The 24,008-nt window shown below is 44.0% G+C and overlaps 2 protein-coding genes across 2 annotated transcripts in view; one reads left to right on the top strand and one right to left on the bottom strand.

Annotated features, from left to right (window-relative positions):
- Positions 1-461: 461 nt before the first annotated feature.
- On the bottom strand, positions 462-3,413 carry LOC311111019 (cytochrome c oxidase subunit 6B1-like). The gene is made up of 4 exons (XM_084153710.1): positions 3,345-3,413; positions 2,476-2,602; positions 1,374-1,474; positions 462-704 (listed from the first exon to the last, which is right to left on the bottom strand). The coding sequence occupies exons 2-4, from the start codon at positions 2,579-2,581 to the stop codon at positions 651-653; spliced, it is 261 nt and encodes an 86-aa protein (XP_084009836.1). The 5' UTR covers positions 2,582-2,602; positions 3,345-3,413; the 3' UTR covers positions 462-650.
- A 2,929-nt stretch (positions 3,414-6,342) lies between these two features.
- The window catches only part of LOC311110995 (ras-interacting protein 1-like), a 17,893-nt gene continuing 227 nt past the window's right edge, over positions 6,343-24,008 (top strand). Inside the window, exons 1-16 of the mRNA XM_084153673.1 lie at positions 6,343-6,633; positions 7,704-7,834; positions 8,486-8,931; positions 10,943-11,203; positions 11,320-11,564; positions 11,680-11,853; positions 12,277-12,481; positions 12,862-13,160; positions 19,234-19,395; positions 19,736-19,776; positions 20,507-20,661; positions 20,990-21,102; positions 21,209-21,494; positions 21,900-22,063; positions 22,492-22,633; positions 23,283-24,008. The exon at positions 23,283-24,008 is cut by the window's right edge and continues 227 nt beyond it. Coding sequence (XP_084009799.1) covers positions 7,704-7,834; positions 8,486-8,931; positions 10,943-11,203; positions 11,320-11,564; positions 11,680-11,853; positions 12,277-12,481; positions 12,862-13,160; positions 19,234-19,395; positions 19,736-19,776; positions 20,507-20,661; positions 20,990-21,102; positions 21,209-21,494; positions 21,900-22,063; positions 22,492-22,633; positions 23,283-23,461 — 3,003 coding nt within the window. The 5' untranslated portion in view covers positions 6,343-6,633 and the 3' untranslated portion in view covers positions 23,462-24,008. The remainder of the gene's footprint in view (positions 6,634-7,703; positions 7,835-8,485; positions 8,932-10,942; positions 11,204-11,319; positions 11,565-11,679; positions 11,854-12,276; positions 12,482-12,861; positions 13,161-19,233; positions 19,396-19,735; positions 19,777-20,506; positions 20,662-20,989; positions 21,103-21,208; positions 21,495-21,899; positions 22,064-22,491; positions 22,634-23,282) is intronic.

Here is a 24,008-nt window from a genome sequence, read left to right as displayed (position 1 = left end):
CATTGGACTAAAACATAAAAATGTCAAACCTTGCTTACGTTCGTATACAATCAAATATATCTCTTATGTGTGGGAATACTTTGGAACAGATTACCAAAAATAAAATAACTTTGAGCTGATTTGCTGGTGTTTTTTACAGTCTTTTATGTCCAACAATAAAAATAAAAACATGGGGGTCCAAATAAAATCACCCGTGGACCAAATTCCGCCCACCAGTTGGGGAACCCTGCTGTATGACCTAAAATCTTGTATGTATATGCTGTATATATATATATGCAGTAAGGGACCTTTTTTAGTTGTATTGTTCTTATTTAAAATGTGTTTCTGTTCCTGTCTATTAGTGTTATGTATTTTGTCATGTTTTAGGTTGTGTGGACCCAGGAAGAGTAGCTGCTGCTTCTACAACAGCTAATGGGGATCCTAATAAAATACCAAATGAACCACCACCAGACATTCAGGGGGACAGGTTCAAAACGTGTGCATCTTTTTATTAAGTGTTCGTAACATTATAAACATTAGTAACACTGTTAATAACATTTAGAATGGTGTGGTACGTGGTCAACACATGTCCTTAGGCACGCTACAGGGGTCAAAGTTGAAGGTGTGGCTAACAGAATGTCCTGAGGTCGAAACTGTCAGGGTCAGCCATTCTAGATCTTCCCGGGAAAGCTTCCGGCCTCTATCTGGTCATCCCACTTGGCGACCTGCAGGAGGAAATGAGATCATGAGGCTAAACTGCCTATCAGTGTAACATACAGTTATAACACAGTAGCTACTGTAGCCTTCATTCTGCCTTGACTTTACACCCATCCCATGCTTTCAGATCTATGAAAAGTGTCTAAGGGTAAGGGGTAGGGATCGACTTCGGACTGGGACAATGGTCAGTTATTGGACTCACAACAAACAGAGTGTATAAACACTTGCGACATAACAGAGGTCCACACAGTATACCAACTACCACTTCAGGTAAGGACATTTGAGACAGAAGAACAGGTACATTCAGAACTGCACCGCTCAGTGGACATGTCAGAACAGACTGTTGGCAGAGTTTAGACATGCCGGAACTACTAAAGGCTTCTATGGAATGTGGTGCTCATCAGACTGTTGGCACCTCGTGAATAGTTGAGGCACTGCTAATGTGAGTGAACGTGGGTTCTAATGTGAGCTGATTAAAGTGATTCATCATCCATCTCTAGGGGAGGTCCAATCATTGCTGACAATACTACACAACCATGGGAAGGTAGTTAGGGGGCATTGTGTGTGTGCCCACTCCTTTAGGCTCTGTCAGAATAGTTTGCCACTCTATGGCTCTGCTAAACCCTATAAAAGGGGTGCCCGCCCCATACTATGAGCCACAGTAGCAGCATACGTACCCAGCTCATGGGACAGATACTCTTGTAGACCCTCTGGTACCAGTCACAGGGAGCCACATCCTGGCCCTTGTCTGACAAAGCCTTGTTGCACCTGTGGAAGTCTAGAAAGAGAGGAGAGAATTAATATTGACAGAGAATGAAGTGGTAAGCATTAAGCAAGACCGTTATTAAAACTTTCACTGACACTGGTGTTACATTTCTGAACCTAATAATCTAATAGCAAACATATAGCCACCACAAATGGATCCATATATGCTGTACTAAATGATGTCAACAGGCATCTGACACAAATTAAAACTAACAGAGCAGAGAGAAAACCTGTGAGGTCCCGTGTGTCTCAGTCAGTTGAGCATGGGCTCTTGCAACGCCAAGGTTGTGGGTTTGAATCCCACGGAGGACCAGTATGAAGCCCAAAAAAATTTATGCACACTACTGTTAGTCGCTCTGGATTTTAAAAAAAGTACACCGACAGACACATTAGGATATTCTTACTAAACGAGAGTGTTGAAGACCGAAAAGATCTGGCATATCCAAGTAGTACCCTTGCCTAACAGACATGTCAGTCAGTACAGACAGTTGGCTTATGATGGCGCACCTTGGTGAATAGTTGAGGGACAGCCAACATTCTAGCTGGTCTAATGTGAACTGATAAAGAGTGCTTTAGACCACTGTCTGAGGAGGTGCTTCTCATGGGGCTCTTATCATTCAAAAAAGTTAGACATGCATCAATGTTTCGCGAGCAAATACCACCATTTATAATGCACATCAACTGCAAATCATCAACATCATGATTCAAAGTGCAGGCAAATGAGGTTAAAATTGGGCTTCAGATAACAATCCTTGTTTTGTTAACCAACCCAGATCTTTATCTTTGTGAACAAAATTGCTGGGAAGGGAACCATGAGTGTTCAGGGTGGCAGAAGAGCCTGATGGTTAGAAGTATCCTGTCCTTGCACCATTTTGTGTGTGTGTCAGTTGGGAGGTAGAAATGAGTAGTAGACTGCTGGCAGGCGCTGGAGATAGAAAGAGAGAGAGGGGGAGAGGGAGATAGAATGTGTGTGGGGTCAGAAAAGAGAAGTAGTTGATCAGCTAGCTGACTTACCCAGATAGTTCTGAAAGCAGTTGCGGGTCTGGTTGGTGTTGGGGAAGCGGGCGTCGAAGGGAGCCGTCCTGTAGTTCTTTATCTTCTCTTCAATAACGTCAGACATGCTGGCTAGCTGGTGGTCTCACTATGTCAACACAGAAACACATCGATAGGGAGATGTCATATAATGTCATGAAAGTAAACATGAGCTGTACACTAGTCTCACCCTTCCAAATCTGCTCTCGTTGATTCGACTGGGCTTTCAAAGCTAACTGTACACTTGCACATAGGAAATTATCTTGTTGTCATGATAATAGAATATGGAATGAGCTAGTTCAGATAGGCCTATTAACTAGCAAAATACTTATCCATGAGAGCCTGTACAGCTGTCTATTTGGCTAGGTCATAGCTAGCTAGCTGGTCCATCGCGCAATGACAACTCACAACTAGAACAGACAGATAGATAGCTGGTAACCTTAGCTAGCTTGAATTCAGTCATGGAAGGTGACTTATCAATCCTTATTTTCAGCTAACTAGTTAGTTAACAAATAAGTAAAGACTTACCAAAAAAACAGGGTTGAAGAATGGCGATTTCTGACTAGCTAGAATGTTAGAAAGTACAGCTAGCTAACCACATCGAATGAACTAGTGTAGCATAGCTTGCTAGCATAGTTGGCATAGCTTCACATGTATTTGTTGGCTTGCTTGCTGGCTAGCTACATTAGCTTGAACTCAGCTAGCTAGCCGGCTGTATCAAAACAGTGGCACGGCACACGTTATTTCCAATTAATTCAAATACTTTTACACAAAAAAAAACTACCGACCCTCAGTATATTCATTGAAAGAGACTAATTATTATGATTTTCCGGCAGTTTTCCACGACCTACCTTGGACTGTTTCTTGTGTCCTCTCTGGTATGACGAGGTCCTCTCTCTCCGGAAGACCGTAACGCGGTGTATGCTGGGATGTTGGAGGTTGTGAGTGGACTAGCAAGTGTAATCACCAGGGCATGGGAATGACCCCCCCCCAAAAAGTCACAGTTTCCCAGGTTTTTATGCATAATTCCTTCTCTATTGTCTATAAACAATGATTAGAAACACTAACAAATTATGGGAATCACTTTGGGATTTTTAAGGCACATAAAGTGTTGTCACTGAATTTAGCATAATTTATTTACATTTACACTCCAGAGCGACTTACAGTTAGTGCATACATACATTTTTTTCATACCCCCTGTGGGAATCGAACCCACAACCCTGGCGCTGCAAACACCATGCTCTATCAACTGAGCTACATCCCTGCCGGCCATTCCCTCCCCTACCCTGGACGACACTGGGCCAATCGCGCGCCGCCCCATGGGTCTCCCGGTCGCGGCCGGCTACGACAGAGCCTGGATTCAAACCAGGATCTCTAGTGGCACAGCTAGCACTGCGATGCAGTGCCTTAGACCACTGCTCCACTCGGGAGAGCACAAAGAAGATCATGTCAAACATGGCAGTGATAGCCTAGTACAGTGTTTCCCAATCCAAGTCTTCCATTACCCCCAACAGCACATTTTCGGTTGTTGCCCCAGACAAAAACACCTCATCCTGTCCCAAATCAACAGCCTTACTCCTGTTCCAAATCAACAGCCTGATATCCTGTCCCAAATCAACAGGATGAACTCCTGTCCCAAATCAACAGGATGGCCTCCTGTCCCAAATCAACAGAATTACCTCCTGTCCCAAATCAACAGCCTTAATCCTGTCCCAAATCAACAGGATAGCCAATGTTGTGACTCATCTATTTTTACCCCTGCCTCTCAACATCTAGAAACCTCTGCAAATCTCTGTCGTCCAGCAGCGTTGCGTTGCTCATAAACGTTGCACACACATTTGTAAGCAATGTAGGCTGTGAGAAGAACTTCTTTGTTTTGTTACCTCCCGAGTGGCGCAGTGGTCTAAGGCACTGCAACGCAGTGCTAGCTGTGCCACTAGAGATCCTGGTTTGAATCCAGGTTCTGTCGTAGCCGGCCGCGACCGGGAGACCCATGGGGCGGCGCGCAATTGGCCCAGCGTCGTCCAGGGTAGGGAATGGCCGGCAGGGATGTAGCTCAGTTGATAGAGCATGGCGTTTGCAACGCCAGGGTTGTGGGTTCGATTCCCACAGAGGGTATGACATTTTTTTTTTAAATAATAATAATGTGACTAACTGTAAGTCGCTCTGGATAAGAGCGTCTGCTAAATGACTAAAATGTAAATGTTTTGAAAATACAGGCCAACAGTAGCAGTCCAAAATTGTCATCTTGATAAAGCTTTGCCCAGGCTAAAAAAGATCCCCCGCAACTGTGTCAGTATGTCTAACAATAGTAAAGATAAATAGCTTCTAACTCTTATCTGTTCCCAAAGAAAAGAGATAGAGAACAAGGAAGAGAACACTGTGTAGGCCCACACCTGAACTGTGCCCAGTTTAAAGTATCATTCTTTTAGTTTACAGTTATTCCAACAAAAACCCGCAGAGGGTTACCTACCTGGAAGTGGGGACGGGTTGTCACCCGCGCGCCAAAAGCAAACAAAACAACGAAACTCCATGACGCAAAGGAGTGTTCACAGGCTGCTGTCACCCGGCCATCCCTGTCTGTGAGCACCTCTCCAAACCAAAGACCTCAGAGTGTCTGGACGAGCTCACTACCTCTCAGTGGAAGTACACTATGTGGTTTGGCACACTCTGTCTCATTTCGAAGGAAGCGTCTAGTTTTTGTGTGTCTTGGTAGTACCTGTTATAGCCTAAACTTTCAGTTGCATAGTTTCAAGCTTTATTGTACATTTATGAACACATTGGAAGAATGGATAGTGTGTACTATATCTGTTATTATAGTGGAAGGGCTGTATGTAGCCTTAGCCTAGTGGTTCAGATATTATGATGAATCCAATGTAACTTTCTCTCTTTCTCCTTTTCTTGCTCCCCCTCTCTCCCTGCCTGTCCTCTCTTTTCCTGTCACCATCTTCCTGTTGTAGACAAGGTCAGAGGTCACAGGTGTCCCTCTTTCTCTGACTTCCTGTCTCACTGTTTCCTTCTTCCTCTTTTCAGCAAAAACCTGTTGCTCAAATGATGTCCTTTTCTAGCAAAGATTATAGGCCTATTTCTTGATGCCCTACAATGCAATGTATTGGACTATCAGAGATCTGAACTCTGGACTACACTTCAAAAGCAACATTCCTGTGGACAATAAGACAAAGGGTACACATTCTGACTGACTGCTATCATTGCGAAAAACATGAACCCCAAATCACACTTTCCTCTGTCACAGTTCTTAAGCTGGGAGCATAAACCTATTTTCTCTCAGTGGCTTTGTTAAAGTAATTAGCTGTCCAAATTAATCACAGATTCTCAATGACAACCCCCCCCCCCCCCCCCCACCCCATCTTCTCCGTTCCCAACCCCATCGCTCCAAAGCATCCTAATGCCAGAGGCAATGGTCCAACAGAATCAGACCAGTGTCCACGAGTGTGCATGTGTGTTTGGGGGAGACAGGGGAATGCTGGATTAACCCCTCCCCCCATTCTCTATTCCTAGTCTTATCTCTTTGTAGTGTGTATGTACAGTATATACAGTCTGTCCAGGGAGGGTACAAGGGGCCAGCAAGTGTGTGCATCACACTATAATCTCCCCATTTCCTCTCTCTCTCTCTCTCTCTCTCTCTCTCTCTCTCTCTCTCTCTCTCTCTCTCTCTCTCTCTCTCTCTCTCTCTCTCTCTCTCTCTCTCTCTCTCTCTCTCTCTCTCTCTCTCTCTCTCTCTCTCTCTCTCTCTCTCTCAGGATATAGGTGTTGTCCAGCGCGAAGGAAGTTCTGTCACTTAGAACAATGGGCCTGTTTCTCTATCTATAGACCCAGAGAGGCAGAGAAAGAGAGAGAAGGAGCCCATACCACCATTACTTAGAAGACAGACAGAAAACAGAAAGAAAACAATAGAAAGTGGAGAAAAATATGTTCTGATTTAAAAAGAGAGAATATATTGATGAAGAGAACGTGTTCAAGAGAAAGAGAGAGACCTGTGGCACAGATAGACATTTTGAAAATGGAGTTTTTGTCTTGGGGAAAAAGGAAAATACTAAGTTGTTTTTAACAATTTTATTTTTCTCTGTTGAGAAGGACTAATAAAACACTTATACGAAGAGGGAACTGCAGTCGTTCTCGGTAAGTACTTTCAAATACGCTTTTATTGTAGAGGGCCTATGGTGTTGCATTGGTTCGTTACTTTTCCATTAGATTTTTTAACAGTTGAGCTGTCATCCATGATAAGATAAGGTCACAATATTGATCATTTTCCACTGTAAAATGTTGCTGATAAGTTCTTGCTGTTTCTTTTGTAACATTGCTTTATAGAAAATATTATCAAAATACCAACAATGAAAATAGATTTTTTGGGTGCAAATTTGAACCGTTCTACTTACCTGACTTTGCACTTTAATTTTTAATTTTGACACATATCATTTTAGAAGTAAGGGTAGTAGCTGCCCTTGAGCACAGATCTAGTATCAGTTTTCCCTCCCCAAATTCTCCATTCCACCATTACGAGGAAAAACTTCACTGACCTTAGGTCAGTGTCTAGGGGTAATTTAATTATACTCCTAGTTGTAGGCTGAGGGGCAGACATGTAGTGACCTTAAGAGTGGGGATTTCCCTTTCAACACGACAGCTGGATCTGAGGCCTGTACAACACACTTCCTGTTTGGACAAGGAGGAATGACACACATTCAATTTAGAGTACCTTTGTGACAAAGATGTCATTTACAGTGCTGTACCGTAAGAATTTGAGATGATTTGAGCCAAGTGTAGACCTATCTACCTTTTTTTTTTTTTGCCAATGGGGGGCAGCAATCACTTCCACAGCCAAATTCCTTTGGTGTGTAACAATGAACAATTCCACAAGGATCAGGAGGATCTCAAAGTATTCATGATGATGACCTTAAGCTATTTATGATGATGATATCATTATTTGACAAGTTTAGGATTACATACCCCCAGTTGGGTTGTTTGGAGGAAAAGGTCAGTCTTCCTCCCCCTGATGATTCAACCTTTGATTTGTGTCCAAATATATCAAGGGCCTGTTTCAGGCCCACATGAAACAGTATAGTCCACACACATCTTTATATCAGTGGCACACATTTTTTTTACTTAATTAACCCAATGATTATCAACATTTGATCTGTGTTCTTTGAGTTCTCACATTACACAATACCTTTCTCTCTCTCTCTGGATCTCAGATGGATCAGATGGAGGGGACTGACAGTCCTCGCTTCAGGAAGCTCCATTTCCCTGTGGGTCTGTGGATCAACTCTCCCAGGAAACACTTTGCCAAGCTGGGGGGCCGGTGGCCCAGTGCCGTCTCTGTCAAGTCAGTCTCTCTGCTACCTATGTATAGTACCTCAATGTCACTTAGTTCAATGTTGATTCTCAACTATTTTGTTCTAGTCCAGCACTAATACATCTGACTCAGCTAATCAATTTATCACACATCAATCCAGGTCTCTTAACTCGGTTGGTCTTTCGGTTTGTCTGTCTGTCTGTCTGTCTGTCTGTCTGTCTGCCGACTCGCTGTTTTTTCAGTTTGTTCTGTATTCAGTTTGTTTATCCCTCAGTCCTCCTCACTATATCTCCAGCCACAGTAAAGTTAAGTGTCTGACATGTTTTTGCATACAATAAATAAACCAAGACAACAGCTCGGTATGGACTGATTTGCAATGCCAGGGTTGTGGGTTCGATTCCCACAGGGGGTATGAAAAAATAAAAATAATGTATGCACTAACTGTAAGTCGCTCTGGATAAGAGCGTCTGCTAAATGACTAAAATGTAAATGTAAATTTGATTGTATGGTCATGTTTCATATGTCATGCAGTGTTCCTTGAATCCTGTGACCCTTTTCTAGCAGTTATTATTGTCTATGTTCAACTCTGTCAGCTATAACTCACAGCTGACTTCCCCTACTGCCCCTCTCTCTTCCGCCTATCTCTCTTTCTTTCCCCCTCCTCTCCTTCTCTCTCCCTAGATCCACCACCAGCTCTGACGCAGCATCCCTCCACGAGGCCCCCTCTGCCCCTTCCTCTTCTCTCTCCATCTCCACACCCTCCCTCGCTCCCCCATCCCCCACTCCATCTCCGGCCTTCCTCCGGCCCCGTCCCGCCGGACCCCAGTCCCGCACCAAGCGTCTTTCCCACCTCTTCCTGAGGGGGCGCTCAAACAGTGACCGGGACAAGGCCATAGGGGAGAAGGAGAGGGAGGTGTGGGCCCACTCTGCTGCCCCTTCCTCCCACCACTACCTGCCCCCTGCCTCCTCCACAGCCCCAGGCCTCATCAAGATCTATGGGGATGCTCTGTCTAGTGGGGCTAACTACCGCTCCCTGCTGGCCAACGCCCACTCTACAGCCAAACAGCTCATCGCCCAGGTCATCACCCGCTACACGGAGAGAGAGAGGGAGGAGACGGACGATGCCGGTAAGAGGCAGAAAGAGAGAGAGTACTGAGAGAGTACAGTACAGGGATTCATGTAAGAGAGGCGTGAAAGTACAGATAAACATGGGATTAGATTATTGTATGATTACCACACAATAACTAATACAGCCAAAAGCTTTGGGACGTTCAGTATGTAGCCTATGCCTGTGATGGCAGAAGGACAGGAAATTACGGTAACTATAGAGAAAGGGACAGAGGCTTACTGGTATTCATATTCCTTGTTGACACATACAGTGAGGAAAAAAGGTATTTGATCCCCTGCTGATTTTGTACGTTTTCCTACTGACAAAGAAATGATCAGTCTATAATTTGAATGGTAGGTTTATTTGAACGGTGAGAGACAGATTAACAACAACAAAATCCAGAAAAACGCATGTCAAAAATGTTATAAATTGATTTGCATTTTAATTAGGGAAATAAGTATTTGACCCCCTCTCAATCAGAAAGATTTCTGGCTCCCAGGTGTCTTTTATACAGGTAACGAGCTGAGATTAGGAGCACACTCTTAAAGGGAGTGCTCCTAATCTCAGTTTGTTACCTGTATAAAAGACACCTGTCCACAGAAGCAATCAATCAATCAGATTCCAAACTCTCCACCATGGCCAAGACCAAAGAGCTCTCCAAGGATGTCAGGGACAAGATTGTAGACCTACACAAGGCTGGAATGGGCTACAAGACCATCGCCAAGCAGCTTGGTGAGAAGGTGACAACAGTTGGTGCGATTATTCGCAAATGGAAGAAACACAAAAGAACTGTCAATCTCCCTCGGCCTGGGACTCCATGCAAGATCTCACCTCGTGGAGTTGCAATGATCATGAGAACGGTGAGGAATCAGCCAAGAACTACAAGGGAGGATCTTGTCAATGATCTCAAGGCAGCTGGGACCATAGTCACCAAGAAAACAATTGGTAACACACTACGCCGTGAAGGACTGAAATCCTGCAGCGCCCGCAAAGTACCCCTGCTCAAGAAAGCACATATACATGCCCGTCTGAAGTTTGCCAATGAACATCTGAATGATTCAGAGGAGAATTGGGTGAAAGTGTTGTGGTCAGATGAGACCAAAATGGAGCTCTTTGGCATCAACTCAACTCGCCGTGTTTGGAGGAGGAGGAATGCTGCCTATGACCCCAAGAACACCATCCCCACTGTCAAACATGGAGGTGGAAACATTATGCTTTGGGGGTGTTTTTCTGCTAAGGGGACAGGACAACTTCACAGCATCAAAGGGACGATGGACGGGGCCATGTACCGTCAAATCTTGGGTGAGAACCTCCTTCCTTCAGCCAGGGCATTGAAAATGGGTCGTGGATGGGTATTCCAGCATGACAATGACCCAAAACACATGGCCAAGGCAACAAAGGAGTGGCTCAAGAAGAAGCACATTAAGGTCCTGGAGTGGCCTAGCCAGTCTCCAGACCTTAATCCCATAGAAAATCTGTGGAGGGAGCTGAAGGTTCAAGTTGCCAAACGTCACCCTCGAAACCTTAATGACTTGGAGAAGATCTGCAAAGAGGAGTGGGACAAAATCCCTCCTGAGATGTGTGCAAACCTGGTGGCCAACTACAAGAAACGTCTGACCTCTGTGATTGCCAACAAGGGTTTTGTCACCAAGTACTAAGTCATGTTTTGCAGAGGGGTCAAATACTTATTTCCCTCATTAAAATGCAAATCAATTTATAACATTTTTGACATGCGTTTTTCTGGATTTTGTTGTTGTTATTCTGTCTCTCATTGTTCAAATAAACCTATCATTAAAATTATAGACTGATCATTTCTTTGTCAATGGGCAAAACTTACAAAATCAGCAGGGGATCAAATACTTTTTTCCCTCACTGTATCACTGCACCATGAAGTCAGGCACTTAGCCAGAATTGTTCCAGTAAATACAACCACAGCTGTGAACACTTAAATTGAGCAATAATGTCCAGTTCATGCACATCATATTCACTGGGAAAATAATTAGCCTGGTCGCCCTACCTCCCTCTCCCAGCCATGCAGAAACACAGCCCGGAAGACTTCCTGTTGTGTGATGTCATTGGAAAGCCCATCCAGCAACCGGATGGAGCCGTCCAATGGGAGACAGAGTGTCGTAGGGGCGTGGCTGAATGGGAATGCCCGCTGCTATTGGTGGACATGTGGCGGCCCAAGGACGGGTTTGAACGCCGCTTCGAGATCCAGAGACGGGACGACTACGAAAGAGAGGAGAGGGAGAAAGAGAAGGAGCGAGAGAGGGAAGGAGAGAACCACACAGGTAAAAGGACAATATAGTGTCTCTTGATGACCAGCTCTTACATCTGGGGTTTCCTCCAGTCATCCGTTGAAAAGTGTAATTTCTTTGTTTTTAATGTCTGGTTGTCGTGGTAACAGGTGTACGTTGGAGGCGGAGCCGCATACAGTCGGGGGGCGGGGCTGAGGAGGGCGAGCGAGGTCATCGAGGTCGGAACTCAGAACTCAGGAGGAGCATCAGCGACATGAACCTCAGCCTGAGGCGTCGCCAAGGAAACCACGTCGGCAATGTCCCCCGTCGCTCCGGAAACCACCCTAACAACAGCGCAGGACTCCAGGACAGGAAGAACATTGTGAGCATGATAGCTCCATTGGAGCACGGAGAGGTGAGGATGAGTGGATGTGTTTCAACACATATTGCAACTTGATAGCAACAGGGCAACCCCACCTAATCTCAACAGTGCAGCAGTCTGACCACAAGGACTCCTCCCTCTGTCTTAGATGATGAGGTCAAAGGTCAGAGACGAGGTGGAGAGGAGGAACAAAGCAGACAAGGCCGTGGAGGAGGAGAAAGACTACTCAGCCTGCGACCTGGAAGTGATGTCACAAAGCCTGATCCTCCCGCCCACGGACCGACCCTACTTCCTGTTGCTGCAGGGCTACGACCAGAGCAAGGTTAGTCCTGCGCCTCCCAGATGATCACTAACACACACACACACACAAACCCTGAACATGACATCATACCTGCATTCCCCTAATCGCCACATACCATCACTGTTTCCATCCCTTCCCCAGCCTCTCCCATTCAACCCTGAGCACATAACAGGCTCACAGCAACACAATACCTTGGGAGACACACAAAACCCCACTGTGTACATCACTCCATCTCTCACAATGACCTCACACAGGTCTTCATTGTAGCAAACTGTGACACACTTCATACCTTATCTCCTGACCTCCGCACAACTTAAGATCTCCAAGATATCCTCTTATCATAACCATGGCCTTCAGATGATAACAGACTCCCTTCTCTCTCTCTTTCTTTCTTTCTTTCCTTTTTCCTTTCTCCTCTGTGTGTGTTTTCTGTGTTTTGTACAGGACTTTGTTTTGTACATCATGGCGGGGCACACACACGTGTTTGGGCGGAAGCCAACGATGAGGGAAAGAGAGAAGGACAGAGAAAGGGAGAGGAAGGGGAAGAGGCCTCTGAAGGTAGAAACGTTCCTCTCTGCTCCAGACATGCTGGCCAGGCACCTGTTGGTCAGAAGAGACTCAGCCGTACCTGACGCTCCCTCTGGACAAGGTAGGCCTGGTCCACAAACAACCCTAGTCTTAAATCCAGGCCCTACTCCTGTGATGTTTGCAGATCTGAACAAAAAAGAAAGGTGCCAGCAAAATAATGAGCCTTTTCCATATACGCTTACAAGTAACACTTCCTTACTACACGTTGACACCTGATTTTACAGTATTTCCCTGTCCACAATCAAGAAGTCGCTCTGGATAAGAGCGTCTGCTAAATGACTAAAATGTAAATGCAAATGTAAGAGATCCTATCGCTAAACACTTCTTGATACCCCCTTATTTATGGTTAGAAAACTGTCATACATGTTTATAAGCAGTTTATGAGCAGAACTTCAATTATAGTGTTACTAGTTAATCAACCTATTTTCTGTCTTCCCCCAGCTCTGGTGCGTCCCTTCAGAGGAGGAGCAGTCACACACAACGGAGAAGCTCTCTACCGGGAGGCGGTGCTTAAACCTGGGGACGTGATTGGCATAGGAGGTCACTTCCTCTTTCTGTATCGGGACCCCCGAGTGACCCCGTCCCCTCCGCTGGCATTGGCGCTGCCCTGGCAAGCCGATGTCCCCTCCACCTGCTGCCTCTCGGGATTGGTGGACAGACAGGAAGCGTTGAGGCAGTACCTGGGGTCCACTGAGGCTCTGCTGCGGTTCCAGCCCCGACACGCTGATGCTCTGCTACAGGTAAGAGAAGAAAGACCACTGTGTCTGTTAGTAACACCACTGTGTCCGTTAGTAACACCACTGTGTCTGTTAGTAACACCACTGTGTCTGTTAGTAACACCACTGTGTCTGTTAGTAATACCACTGTGTCTGTTAGTAACACCACTGTGTCTGTTAGTAACACCACTGTGTCTGTTAGTAACACCAATGTGTCTGTTAGTAACACCACTGTGTCTGTTAGTAATACCACTGTGTCTGTTAGTAACACCACTGTATCTGTTAGTAACACCACTGTGTCTGTTAGTAATACCACTGTGTCTGTTAGTAACACCACTGTGTCTGTTAGTAACACCACTGTGTCTGTTAGTAACACCACTGTGTCTGTTAGTAACACCAATGTGTCTGTTAGTAACACCACTGTGTCTGTTAGTAACACCACTGTGTCTGTTAGTTACACCACTGTGTCTGTTAGTAACACCACTGTGTCTGTTAGTAACACCACTGTGTCTGTTAGTAACACCACTGTGTCTGTTAGTAACACCACTGTGTCTGTTAGTTACACCACTTTGTCTGTTAGTAACACCACTGTGTCTGTTAGTTACACCACTGTGTCTGTTAGTAACACCACTGTGTCTGTTAGTAACATCACTGTGTCTGTTAGTAACACCACTGTGTCTGTTAGTAACACCACTGTGTATGTTAGTAATACCACTGTGTCTGTTAGTAACACAACAGTGTCTGTTAGTAACACCACTGTGTCTGTTAGTAACACCACTGTGTCTGTTAGTAACATGGTCTGATGGTGATGTGGATATACTCGGAATACATATCCCAAAGGAAATAAATGATCTCACTTCAATAAATTTTAATAGAAAGTTAGCAAAAATAGATAAGATCTTACTACCATGGAAAGGAAAATACCTGTCAATTTGTGGAAAAATCACCCTGATTAACTCTTTAGTATTATCCCAGTTTACCTATTTGCTTATGGTCTTGCCTACGCCTAGCGTTTTTTAAATTATATGAGAAAAAAATATTCAATTTTATTTGGAATGGCAAGCCAGACAAAATTAAAAGGGCATATTTATATAATTAATATGAATTCGGAGGACAGAAATTATTAAATATTAAAGCATTAGACCTATCACTAAAAGCTTCAGTCATACAAAAGTTATACTTAAATCCGAACTGGTTCTCAAGCAAATTAGTAAGATTGTCTCACCCAATGTTCAAGAAAGGCCTTTTTCCCTTTATTCAGATTACAACCTCTCACTTTCAGTTATTTGAAAAGGAAATAATCTCCCAAATATCAATATTTCTAAAACAAGCCATAGAAAGTTGGTTGCAATTTCAATTTAATCCTCCAGAAACGACAGAACAAATAATGCAACAAATATTGTGGTTAAATTCAAATATACTAATTGACAAAAAACCTTTATTTTTTGACAGAATGTTTAAAAAAGGTATAATCTTCGTAAATGATATCATCGGTAGGACTGGTGGAGTTATGTCGCACATGCAGCTAACAAAAACATATGGAAATGTCTGCTCTACCCAAAATTACAACCAAATAATTGCAGCCTTACCGCAAAAGTGGAAGAGGAAAGTGGAAGGGGGAGAAAGTAAGGAACTTGTCTGTCGGCCTTGCATTAAAGAACATAATTGGTTAAGGAAAACTGTGATAAATAAAAAAGTATATCAGTTTCACTTAAGGACCAAAGGATTGACAGCCGTCCCATATAGATTGCAAAATAGTTGGGAAGAGATCTTTGACATACCGATCCCATGGCATAGGCAGATCCCATGGCAGAGGGTAGTGCGTACGGCCCAGTACATCACTGGGGCAAAGCTCCCTGCCATCCAGGACCTCTATACCAGGCGGTGTCAGAGGAAGGCCCTCAAAATTGTCAAAGACTCCAGCCACCCTAGTCATAGACTGTTCTCTCTGCTACCGCACGGCAAGCGGTACCGGAGTGCCAAGTCTAGGTCCAAAAGACTTCTCAACAGCTTCTACCCCCAAGCCATAAGACTCCTGAACAGCTAATCATGGCTACCCGGACTATTTGCACTGCCCCCCCACCCCATCCTTTTTACGCTGCTGCTACTCTGTTAAGTATTTATGCATAGTCACTTTAACTCTACCCACATGTACATATTACCTCAACTACCTCAACTAGCCGGTGCCCCCGCACATTGACTCTGCAACGGTACCCCCCTGTATATATAGCCTCCCTACTGTCACTTTATTTTACTGTATATATAGCCTCCCTACTGTCACTTTATTTTACTTCTGCTCTTTTTTTCTCAACACTTTTTTTGTTGTTGTTTTATTCTTACTTTTTTTGTTTAAAATAAATGCACTGTTGGTTAAGGGCTGTAAGTAAGCATTTCACTGTAATGTCTGCACCTGTTGTATTCGGCGCATGTGACCAATAAAATTTGATTTGATTTGATTTGATAGTGTTTATGAACTGACACGCAAAATGACACCGGATTCAAAAATTAGAATCTTTCAATTTAAATTATTATATAAAATTCTTGCTACCAATAGAATGTTATTTATATGGGGGATACAATCTTCCCAGCTCTGCAGATTTTGCTGTGAAGAGACAGAATCATTAGATCATTTGTTTTGGTTCTGTCCATTTGTAGCTTGTTTTTGGACACAGGTCCAGGAATGGCTAAAGGATTGCAATATTTACCTGGAGCTAACCTTGCAGATAGCATTACTGGGTGATCTGAAAAGTCATAGTCAAACAATCAATAATATAATAATACTTTTAGCAAAAAAAAAAAAATTTTATTCACAATCTGTAGAAGCAATGAGAATAGAAAGGTTCAGAACTTTTGTAAAACATCACAGTACGGTTGAAATATATATGGCAAATAGAAATCCTATATGGATGGTGTTAAGAGATAGATGGGAGGTATTGAATAGAGTTGAAGGATGGGACTAATAACAAATAACAACAAATAATAACAAAGATAGCTAATAATGTAAGCATACTGTGTCCATAATAAGTATATAGGTTGTATGTTGGGAGCTTTTGGGAAAGAGCACAGTTAGAAAGATATGGCATATAGAAGCAAACCGGATGGATATCATGAAAATGATCGGAGAGGTTGAGAGTAGAAGTTCAGGAGCAATATATATATATATATATATATATATAATAGAATTATTGTAAAATCAACTCTGTCCATAAGGTGTAGATAGTAAGTATAGACCGGAAGTAGAGGCCTGGGCATTGTTGTTCACTAATTTACTCCAAGTAGGGAAAGGATGGCGGGGTTGAAAAGTAATAAAGGGGAGTATATACAGTGGGGGTAAAATGTATTTAGTCAGCCACCAATTGTGCAAGTTCTCCGACTTAAAAAGATGAGAGAGGCCTGTAATTTTCATCATAGGTACACGTCAACTATGACAGACAAAATGAGAAAAAAAATTCCAGAAAATCACATTGTAGGATTTTCAATGAATTTATTTGCAAATTATGGTGGAAAATAAGTATTTGGTCAATAACAAAAGTTTCTCAATACTTTGTTATATACCCTTTGTTGGCAATGACACAGGTCAAACGTTTTCTGTAAGTCTTCACAAGGTTTTCACACACTGTTGCTGGTATTTTGGCCCATTCCTCCATGCAGATCTCCTCTAGAGTAGTGATGTTTTGGAGCTGTCGCTGGGCAACACGGACTTTCAACTCCCTCCAAAGATTTTCTATGGGGTTGAGATCTGGAGACTGGCTAGGCCACTCCAGGACCTTGAAATGCTTCTTACGAAGCCACTCCTTCGTTGCCCGGGCGGTGTGTTTGGGATCATTGTCATGCTGAAAGACCCAGCCATGTTTCATCTTCAATGCCTTGCTGATGGAAGGAGGTTTTCACTCAAAATCTCACGATACATGGCCCCATTCATTCTTTCCTTTACACGGATCAGTTGTCCTGGTCCATTTGCAGAAAAACAGCCCCAAAGCATGATGTTTCCACCCCCATGCTTCACAGTAGGTATGGTGTTCTTTGGATGCAGCTCAGCATTCTTTGTCCTCCAAACACGACGAGTTGTGTTTTTACCAAAAAGTTATATTTTGGTTTCATCTGACCATATGACATTCTTCCAATCCTCTTCTGGATCATCCAAATGCACTCTAGCAAATTTCAGACGGGCCTGGACATGTACTGGCTTAAGCAGGGGGACACGTCTCGCACTGCAGGATTTGAGTCCCTGGCGGCGTAGTGTGTTACTGATGGTAGGCTTTGTTACTTTGGTCCCAGCTCTCTGCAGGTCATTCACTAGGTCCCCCCGTGTGGTTCTGGGATTTTTGCTCACCGTTCTTGTGATCATTTTGATCCCACGGGGTGAGATCTTGCGTGGAGCCCCAGATCGAGGGAGATTATCAGTGGTCTTGTATGTCTTCCATTTCCCAATGCTTGCTCCCACAGTTGATTTCTTCAAACCAAGCTGCTTACCTATTGCAGATTCAGTCTTCCCAGCCTGGTGCAGGTCTACAATTTTGTTTCTGGTGTCCTTTGACAGCTCTTTGGTCTTGGCCATAGTGGAGTTTGGAGTGTGACTGTTTGAGGTTGTGGACAGGTGTCTTTAATACTGATAACAAGTTCAAACAGGTGCCATTAATACAGGTAACGAGTGGAGGACAGAGGAGCCTCTTAAAGAAGAAGTTACAGGTCTGTGAGAGCCAGAAATCTTGCTTGTTTGTAGGTGACCAAATACTTATTTTCCACCATAATTTGCAAATAAATTCATTAAAAATCCTACAATGTGATTTTCTGGATTTTTTTTTCTTAATTTGTCTGACATAGTTGACGTGTACCTATGATGAAAATTACAGGCCTCTCTCATCTTTTTAAGTGGGAGAACTTGCACAATTGGTGGCTGACTAAATACTTTTTTTTCCCCACTGTATATATTTTTTTAAACATGGGGGATTGGAAGTGATGCAGACAATTACATTAATAGAAGATACAATCTATCTGCAATATTAAGCTGATCCATTCCCCCCCCCCCCCCAAAAAAAAAAAAAAAAATGTTTAAATGTTTAAAAACATCACTGTGTCAGTTAGAACACCACTGTGTATGTTAGTACCACCACTGTGTCTGTTAGTAACACCACTGTGTCTGTTAGTAACACCAATGTGTCTGTTAGTAACACCACTGTGTCTGTTAGTAACACCAATGTGTCTGTTAGTTACACCACTGTGTCTGTTAGTAACTCCACTGTGTCTGTTAGTAACACCACTGTGTCTGTTAGTTACACCACTTTGTCTGTTAGTACCACCACTGTGTCTGTTAGTAACACCACTGTGTCTGTTAGTAACACCAATGTGTCTGTTAGTAACACCACTGTGTCTGTTAGTACCACCACTGTGCCTGTTAGTTACACCACTGTGTCCATTAGTAACACCACTGTGTCTGTTAGTAACACCACTGTGTCTGTTAGTTACACCACTGTGTCTGTTAGTAACTCCACTGTGTCTGTTAGTAACACCACTGTGTCTGTTAGTTACACCACTTTGTCTGTTAGTACCACCACTGTGTCTGTTAGTAACACCACTGTGTATGTTAGTAACACCAATGTGTCTGTTAGTAACACCACTGTGTCTGTTAGTACCACCACTGTGCCTGTTAGTTACACCACTGTGTCCGTTAGTAACACCACTGTGTATGTTAGTTACACCACTGTGTCTGTTAGTAACACCACTGTGTCTGTTAGCAACACCACTGTGTCTGTTAGTAACACCACTGTGTATGTTAGTAACACCACTGTGTCTGTTAGTAACACCACTGTGTCTGTTAGTAACACCACCGTGTCTGTTAGTAACACCACTGTGTCTGTTAGTTACACCACTGTGTCTGTTAGTAACTCCACTGTGTCTGTTAGTAACACCACTGTGTCTGTTAGTTACACCACTTTGTCTGTTAATAACACCACTGTGTCTGTTAGTTACACCACTGTGTCTGCTACCTGTCTGCTACAGATTAGAGTAGAGAACTGTGTTCTACAGGTGGGTGGTACATACGAGCTGAAACAGGACTATAAATTAAAGCCACTGTTTCACACTCTTTCTCCATCAGGAGATCATCTCTAAAAACTCCTCTCCAGACTCAGAGGGCGGGCCTTTAGCCCCAGCCTATCTCCTGTCAATCATGATTGACCATGCCTCCAAACACCTGGATCCTGCCCTCACGCCTCAGTTGCTGCTGAAAGCAGCCAATCAGATCAAAGGGATCGTTTGGGTGAGTTCATTTAGGATCATCTCAATGGTAATAACGCTAACTAGCCGTAGCTCAGTCAAGACTGACAGAGAAAGATACCCACCAGATAAAATGGAATTGTAAAGGGTTATAAACAGAAAGCCAGCCCTAGACAGACATGTCTTTCTCTACAACCCTGTAGGCTGTGAACAGGGATTCATTCAGACAGACAGACAGACAGACAGATGCCTGTCACTGAAGATGAACAGAACAGGGGATGAGCTGATGTCACTTCCCTCCATCTGGAAACTGTGTTGCAATTGCCCTGGAAACTGTGTCTCTCCTCTCATGTCCTCTCTTCCCTCTCCAACTCTTTTTACAGGATAACATTAAGGAATTTGGGGATAAGCATCCCACGCAAAAGTAAGATCATTTCTGTTCAACGTCATGTTTCAGCTGTTTCCTGTGTTTGGAGCTTCCCTTGGGGCTTTATTCGGGTGAATCAAGAGCAGTGTTTGTCTAGCTTGTGTGTCTGTAAATTATGTGCCAAACATGCAGATACTATTTAGCATTATGCAAGGATTCATGATTCAAATATGTGACTTTTATGCAAAGTATAAACTGTATTTGATACTGATAAACTGATACTGTACACACATATCTATTAATATTAATTTTCATTTAGCAGATGTTATCCCAAGTGAATAGCAGTTAACAGATGTAATCAGATGTAGTAGAACCCTCGGTCACACTTTATTTGGATAGTCTGGATTGTCCATCTGTAGATGCTCTACATTTGGTAATATTATCAACAAAGTATTTGTTGATAAGTAACTGCATGCTAAGGTTACGGTTAGGGTTAGGTTTAGAATAAGGGTTAGGGTAAGGGTTAAGGTTAGGTCTAGGGTAAGAGTTAAGTTTATGGTTAGGATAAGGGTTAAGGGTTAGGGTTAGTAGATAGTTAGTTGAAATGTTACTGGTAGTCTGTAGAGCATCTACAGATGGACTATCCAAAGAAAGTGTTACTGAACCCCATCATTACATGCTCAATAAAATAGATCAAGGATTTGCTGTAACTCCTTGAGTAGATCGATTAATAGATAGTGACAGCAACTTCTATAACGCTGTGTGTGTTCTGTTCTGGTCTGTCCAGTTCCACAGAGCAGGAGGTTGAACTGAGCGCGCCCAGTGCACAGAAGCTGTCCTCTGACCTTCGACCTCTGATGTTCTGGATGTCCAATGCCACAGAGCTCCTGAACTTCTTCCAGGTCAAAGTTGAGGCCATGGAGCGAGACTGGGAGTTTGAGGGTGAGACACCCGAGTCAAAATAGTCTGTTTCCTTTTGAGCAATGCAAATGACCATTGATCATCTGCCAAAAAAGCTTATTTCTACAATAAAAGCATTTTGTAACATTAGCCTCATCTCTCTGTTTGATGTCACAAGGCTGTTGTATCTTTGTGTCTCCCTGTCTTGCTCTTCCTGTGTGACATTCCTACTATCATAATTTAGCCCCACAGTAGTCAAAACAAGAGTTTGTTTAGTCATTGAGAAAGTTTAAGATATTTTGGATTGTTCTGCAATAACAGTAGTTATATGACTGTAGTTAGAAGTGAATGCATATATATTTACCTTCAGCTCCTGGTGACCCGGTGTTGTCAGCTGACCTGGACACCTGCTCCGAGGCCCTGGCGCAGCTTGATGATGTCATAATGCACACCTTCCAGCAGTGCGTGTACCACCTCACAAAGGTGAGGGAGGTTGAGTTACCTCACAATCAAGACACGATCAAGTTACCGTCCATAATTATATCCCGATCTATACATTAATTCATCTCTCTCTCTCTGTCTCTGTCAGACTCTGTACTCACTCCTCCCAGCTCTCCTGGACAACAACCCTTTCTCCAGCCTGGAGAAGGAGAAGGAGAGAGACGAGGCGGAGGGGGGTGAGGGTGGTGGAGGGGATGGAGATGGGGATGACGTGTCCTCCCTCCCCCCTACGGTGGCTGGGTTGGTGGAGGTGTACCGCTGCTCCCTGATGCTGTCCCGGGAGGCGTGCCTCTCCCCCCCACTCACCTCCCAAACCTTCGGCTACCTCTTCTTCTTCACCAACACCTCCCTGCTCAACACACTGCTGGAGAGAGGTGAGAGGGCAGGGGTCATACTGGGGTCCAAGGTCAGGGGTTGGTCTGAGGAAGCTGCAGTCATGAGCTAAGCGGGTTCCACATTACACATGCAGAAATTGCTTTACGCTACACAAGCCATTGTTTGTGCACGAACCATTTAGTGTAGAGGTCATGAGGAGGATGCGCGCTACTAAGCACAGCGAGACATAGACTCTGGATGCGGCTCTAAAATAAGTTGAACTTTCCAACCCTGGTTCAGATGTGCACTAACACACACACACACACACACACACACACACACACACACACACACTAACACACACACACACACTAACACACACACACTCCCTCTCTTTCTGTCTCTTCTTTCTCTTCTCTCTCTCTCTGTCTCCCTCCCCCTCTCTATCTCCCTCCCTCTCTCAGACGGTCTGTTCTCCTGGTCTAGAGCGGTCCAGATCCGTACAAACCTGGACCTGGTTCTGGACTGGCTGCAGGGCGCGGGACTTGGAGATATCGCCTCTGAGTTCCTGAAGAAGCTGTCCGTCACAGTCAATTTCCTGTGCATCCCTAAGACCCGCCTCATCCAGGTAAAACTAATGCTGGTTTAGCCAGTTAACAATCAGTCGATTTAGCAAGATAATGACCCAAATCAAAACATTCTGGATAAAGAATCATGTTTTGGTCTCGTTGTTTTTGTTGTTTGACTTATCACACATCCACCCCTAGCCCCTACCACTAGACACTTCCTGATGCCTTCTCCTAAAGCTGATTGGATCAGATAGGTATAAACTGTATGATAACCGCTCTAGGAAGCTAGATAGACACGTTTTTCCGTTAATTTGTTCACACCCATTTCGTTATTTTCAGATATGAGGGGTCATCTAGAGGTGTCAAGGGGCTGGGGGTAGATTTCAGATTTGGCATCCCATCTCAGTTGTAGACATTGCTGATATTGTCCACTTTTCCTCCTCTGATTTGTTGCTCATTGGTCGTTCTCTTGTCTCTCCCCCGCCAGTCATCCTGGGCCAGTCTACAGGAGGACCACGCCTTGCTAAGCCCCACCCAGCTGCACCACTTGCTGACCCATTACAAGCTGGGACCGGCCAGAGCCCCGCCGGACTCCTGGGCCCCTCCCCCTGGGACGGAGCTCAGTGGAGGTGAGACACGAGAGAGGAGGGGTTGGGTGTCCTGGAGCGTCATTATGTAGGAGCTAATGTTGCGTTCATAACCAAGTGGGAAGGTAGTATTTACCATATATGACTGGGAAAAATACACGTGAATGCCTCTCCAACTAGTAATTACTAGTGGGAAACTCATCTATCATCCCTGAGCTCCGACCTCCCACATGTTGACCTCTGACATCACCTTCCAAGGAAATTACCTCGATAACAGCATTTTCAGCAGTTAAATGCAACAACAGAACATAAATTATAAATATAACACTATAATCTGTTTACAAGCATGATAGCTGTACTTTTAGTTTATGGTTGGTGAAGCTTGTTGGCCATTAGCCAATCAGCGTTTCTCAATGAGTTTAAAGCATGTGAATGCATCCAACTGGTATTTACGACTTCACAACTTCCCACTTGGTTATGAACACAACATTAGATACAACTGCTAACTTGAGATAAGTAGAATGTTCACGTAAATTATGCATTTATGTAAATTAGAAAATGTTTGTGATCTCAAGTCAGGATTCAGCCCTTAGACATTCCGAACATTGTAGGTATACATGTATAGAAGGGGTATGATTTCTTCCTAAGAATCTCAGACCACTACATTTCTATTAATGCTTTTCTGTCCAAGACATCTTCGAAAGTTTCCTGGACCATCCCCCTCTCATCCTGCCAAATGAGACGCCTCAGCTGGACCTCTCCCAGCCAATCCCCAGCCCTGAGCTACAAAAGGAAGTGACACGCCTGCGCAACTTCCTGTGGGGACTCGACCAGGATGAGCTGCCAGCCAATCAGAGGACCAGGCTGTGAGCGCTGAAGAGTTGAGTTCCAGGTAGAAGCTACCCTTAGGCACAGTTCTAGGATCAGCTCACCATCTGCCTCAACCATGAAGGGAGAAAGACACAAAACTGACAGCTCATCAGCGTCTAGGGGCAACCTCATCCATCTTGGGCTACTTTGATAACAACGCTGTATTGAACCCTCTGTAATGAACCCTCTGTCGTAAGGCAGATGCAATGGATAGGAATGGCAACTGGTGTGAGGAATGGCAACTGGTGTGAGGAATGGCAACTGGTGTGAGGAATGGCAACTGGTGTAAGGAATGGCAACTGGTGTGAGGAATGGCAACTGGTGTGAGGAATGGCAACTGGTGTGAGGAATGGCAACTGGTGTGAGGAATGGCAAGTGTCAAAAGAAAGTCATAAAACACTGTAATAGTTATCTAACTGTAAGACAATACAACTGTTTCTTTACTGTTCTCTAAACACTCTTTATTTTGTAACACATTGCCTGGATGCAGTGGTTGCCTGAAAAAGAAGAGTCCTGCAAAATGAAGCATAAATTGTGGTATGACAAT

Source organism: Coregonus lavaretus (assembly GCF_964263955.1).
Source record: "Coregonus lavaretus genome assembly, chromosome: 3".
Classification (NCBI taxonomy): Eukaryota; Metazoa; Chordata; class Actinopteri; order Salmoniformes; family Salmonidae; genus Coregonus; species Coregonus lavaretus.
The sequence above is the reverse complement of the archived record's forward strand: the minus strand, read 5'-3'. Positions and strand labels throughout refer to the sequence as shown.

Excerpts from the sequence above, each read along its gene's own strand:
- LOC311111019 (XM_084153710.1), bottom strand. The coding sequence starts at position 2,581 with ATGTCTGACGTTATTGAAGAGAAGATAAAGAACTACAGGACGGCTCCC. Across the intron at positions 1,475-2,475 it reads CTGCTTTCAGAACTATCTGG|ACTTCCACAGGTGCAACAAG; the intron begins GTAAGTCAGCTA and ends CTCTCTTTCTAG. Across the intron at positions 705-1,373 it reads GTATCTGTCCCATGAGCTGG|GTCGCCAAGTGGGATGACCA; the intron begins GTACGTATGCTG and ends TTCCTCCTGCAG.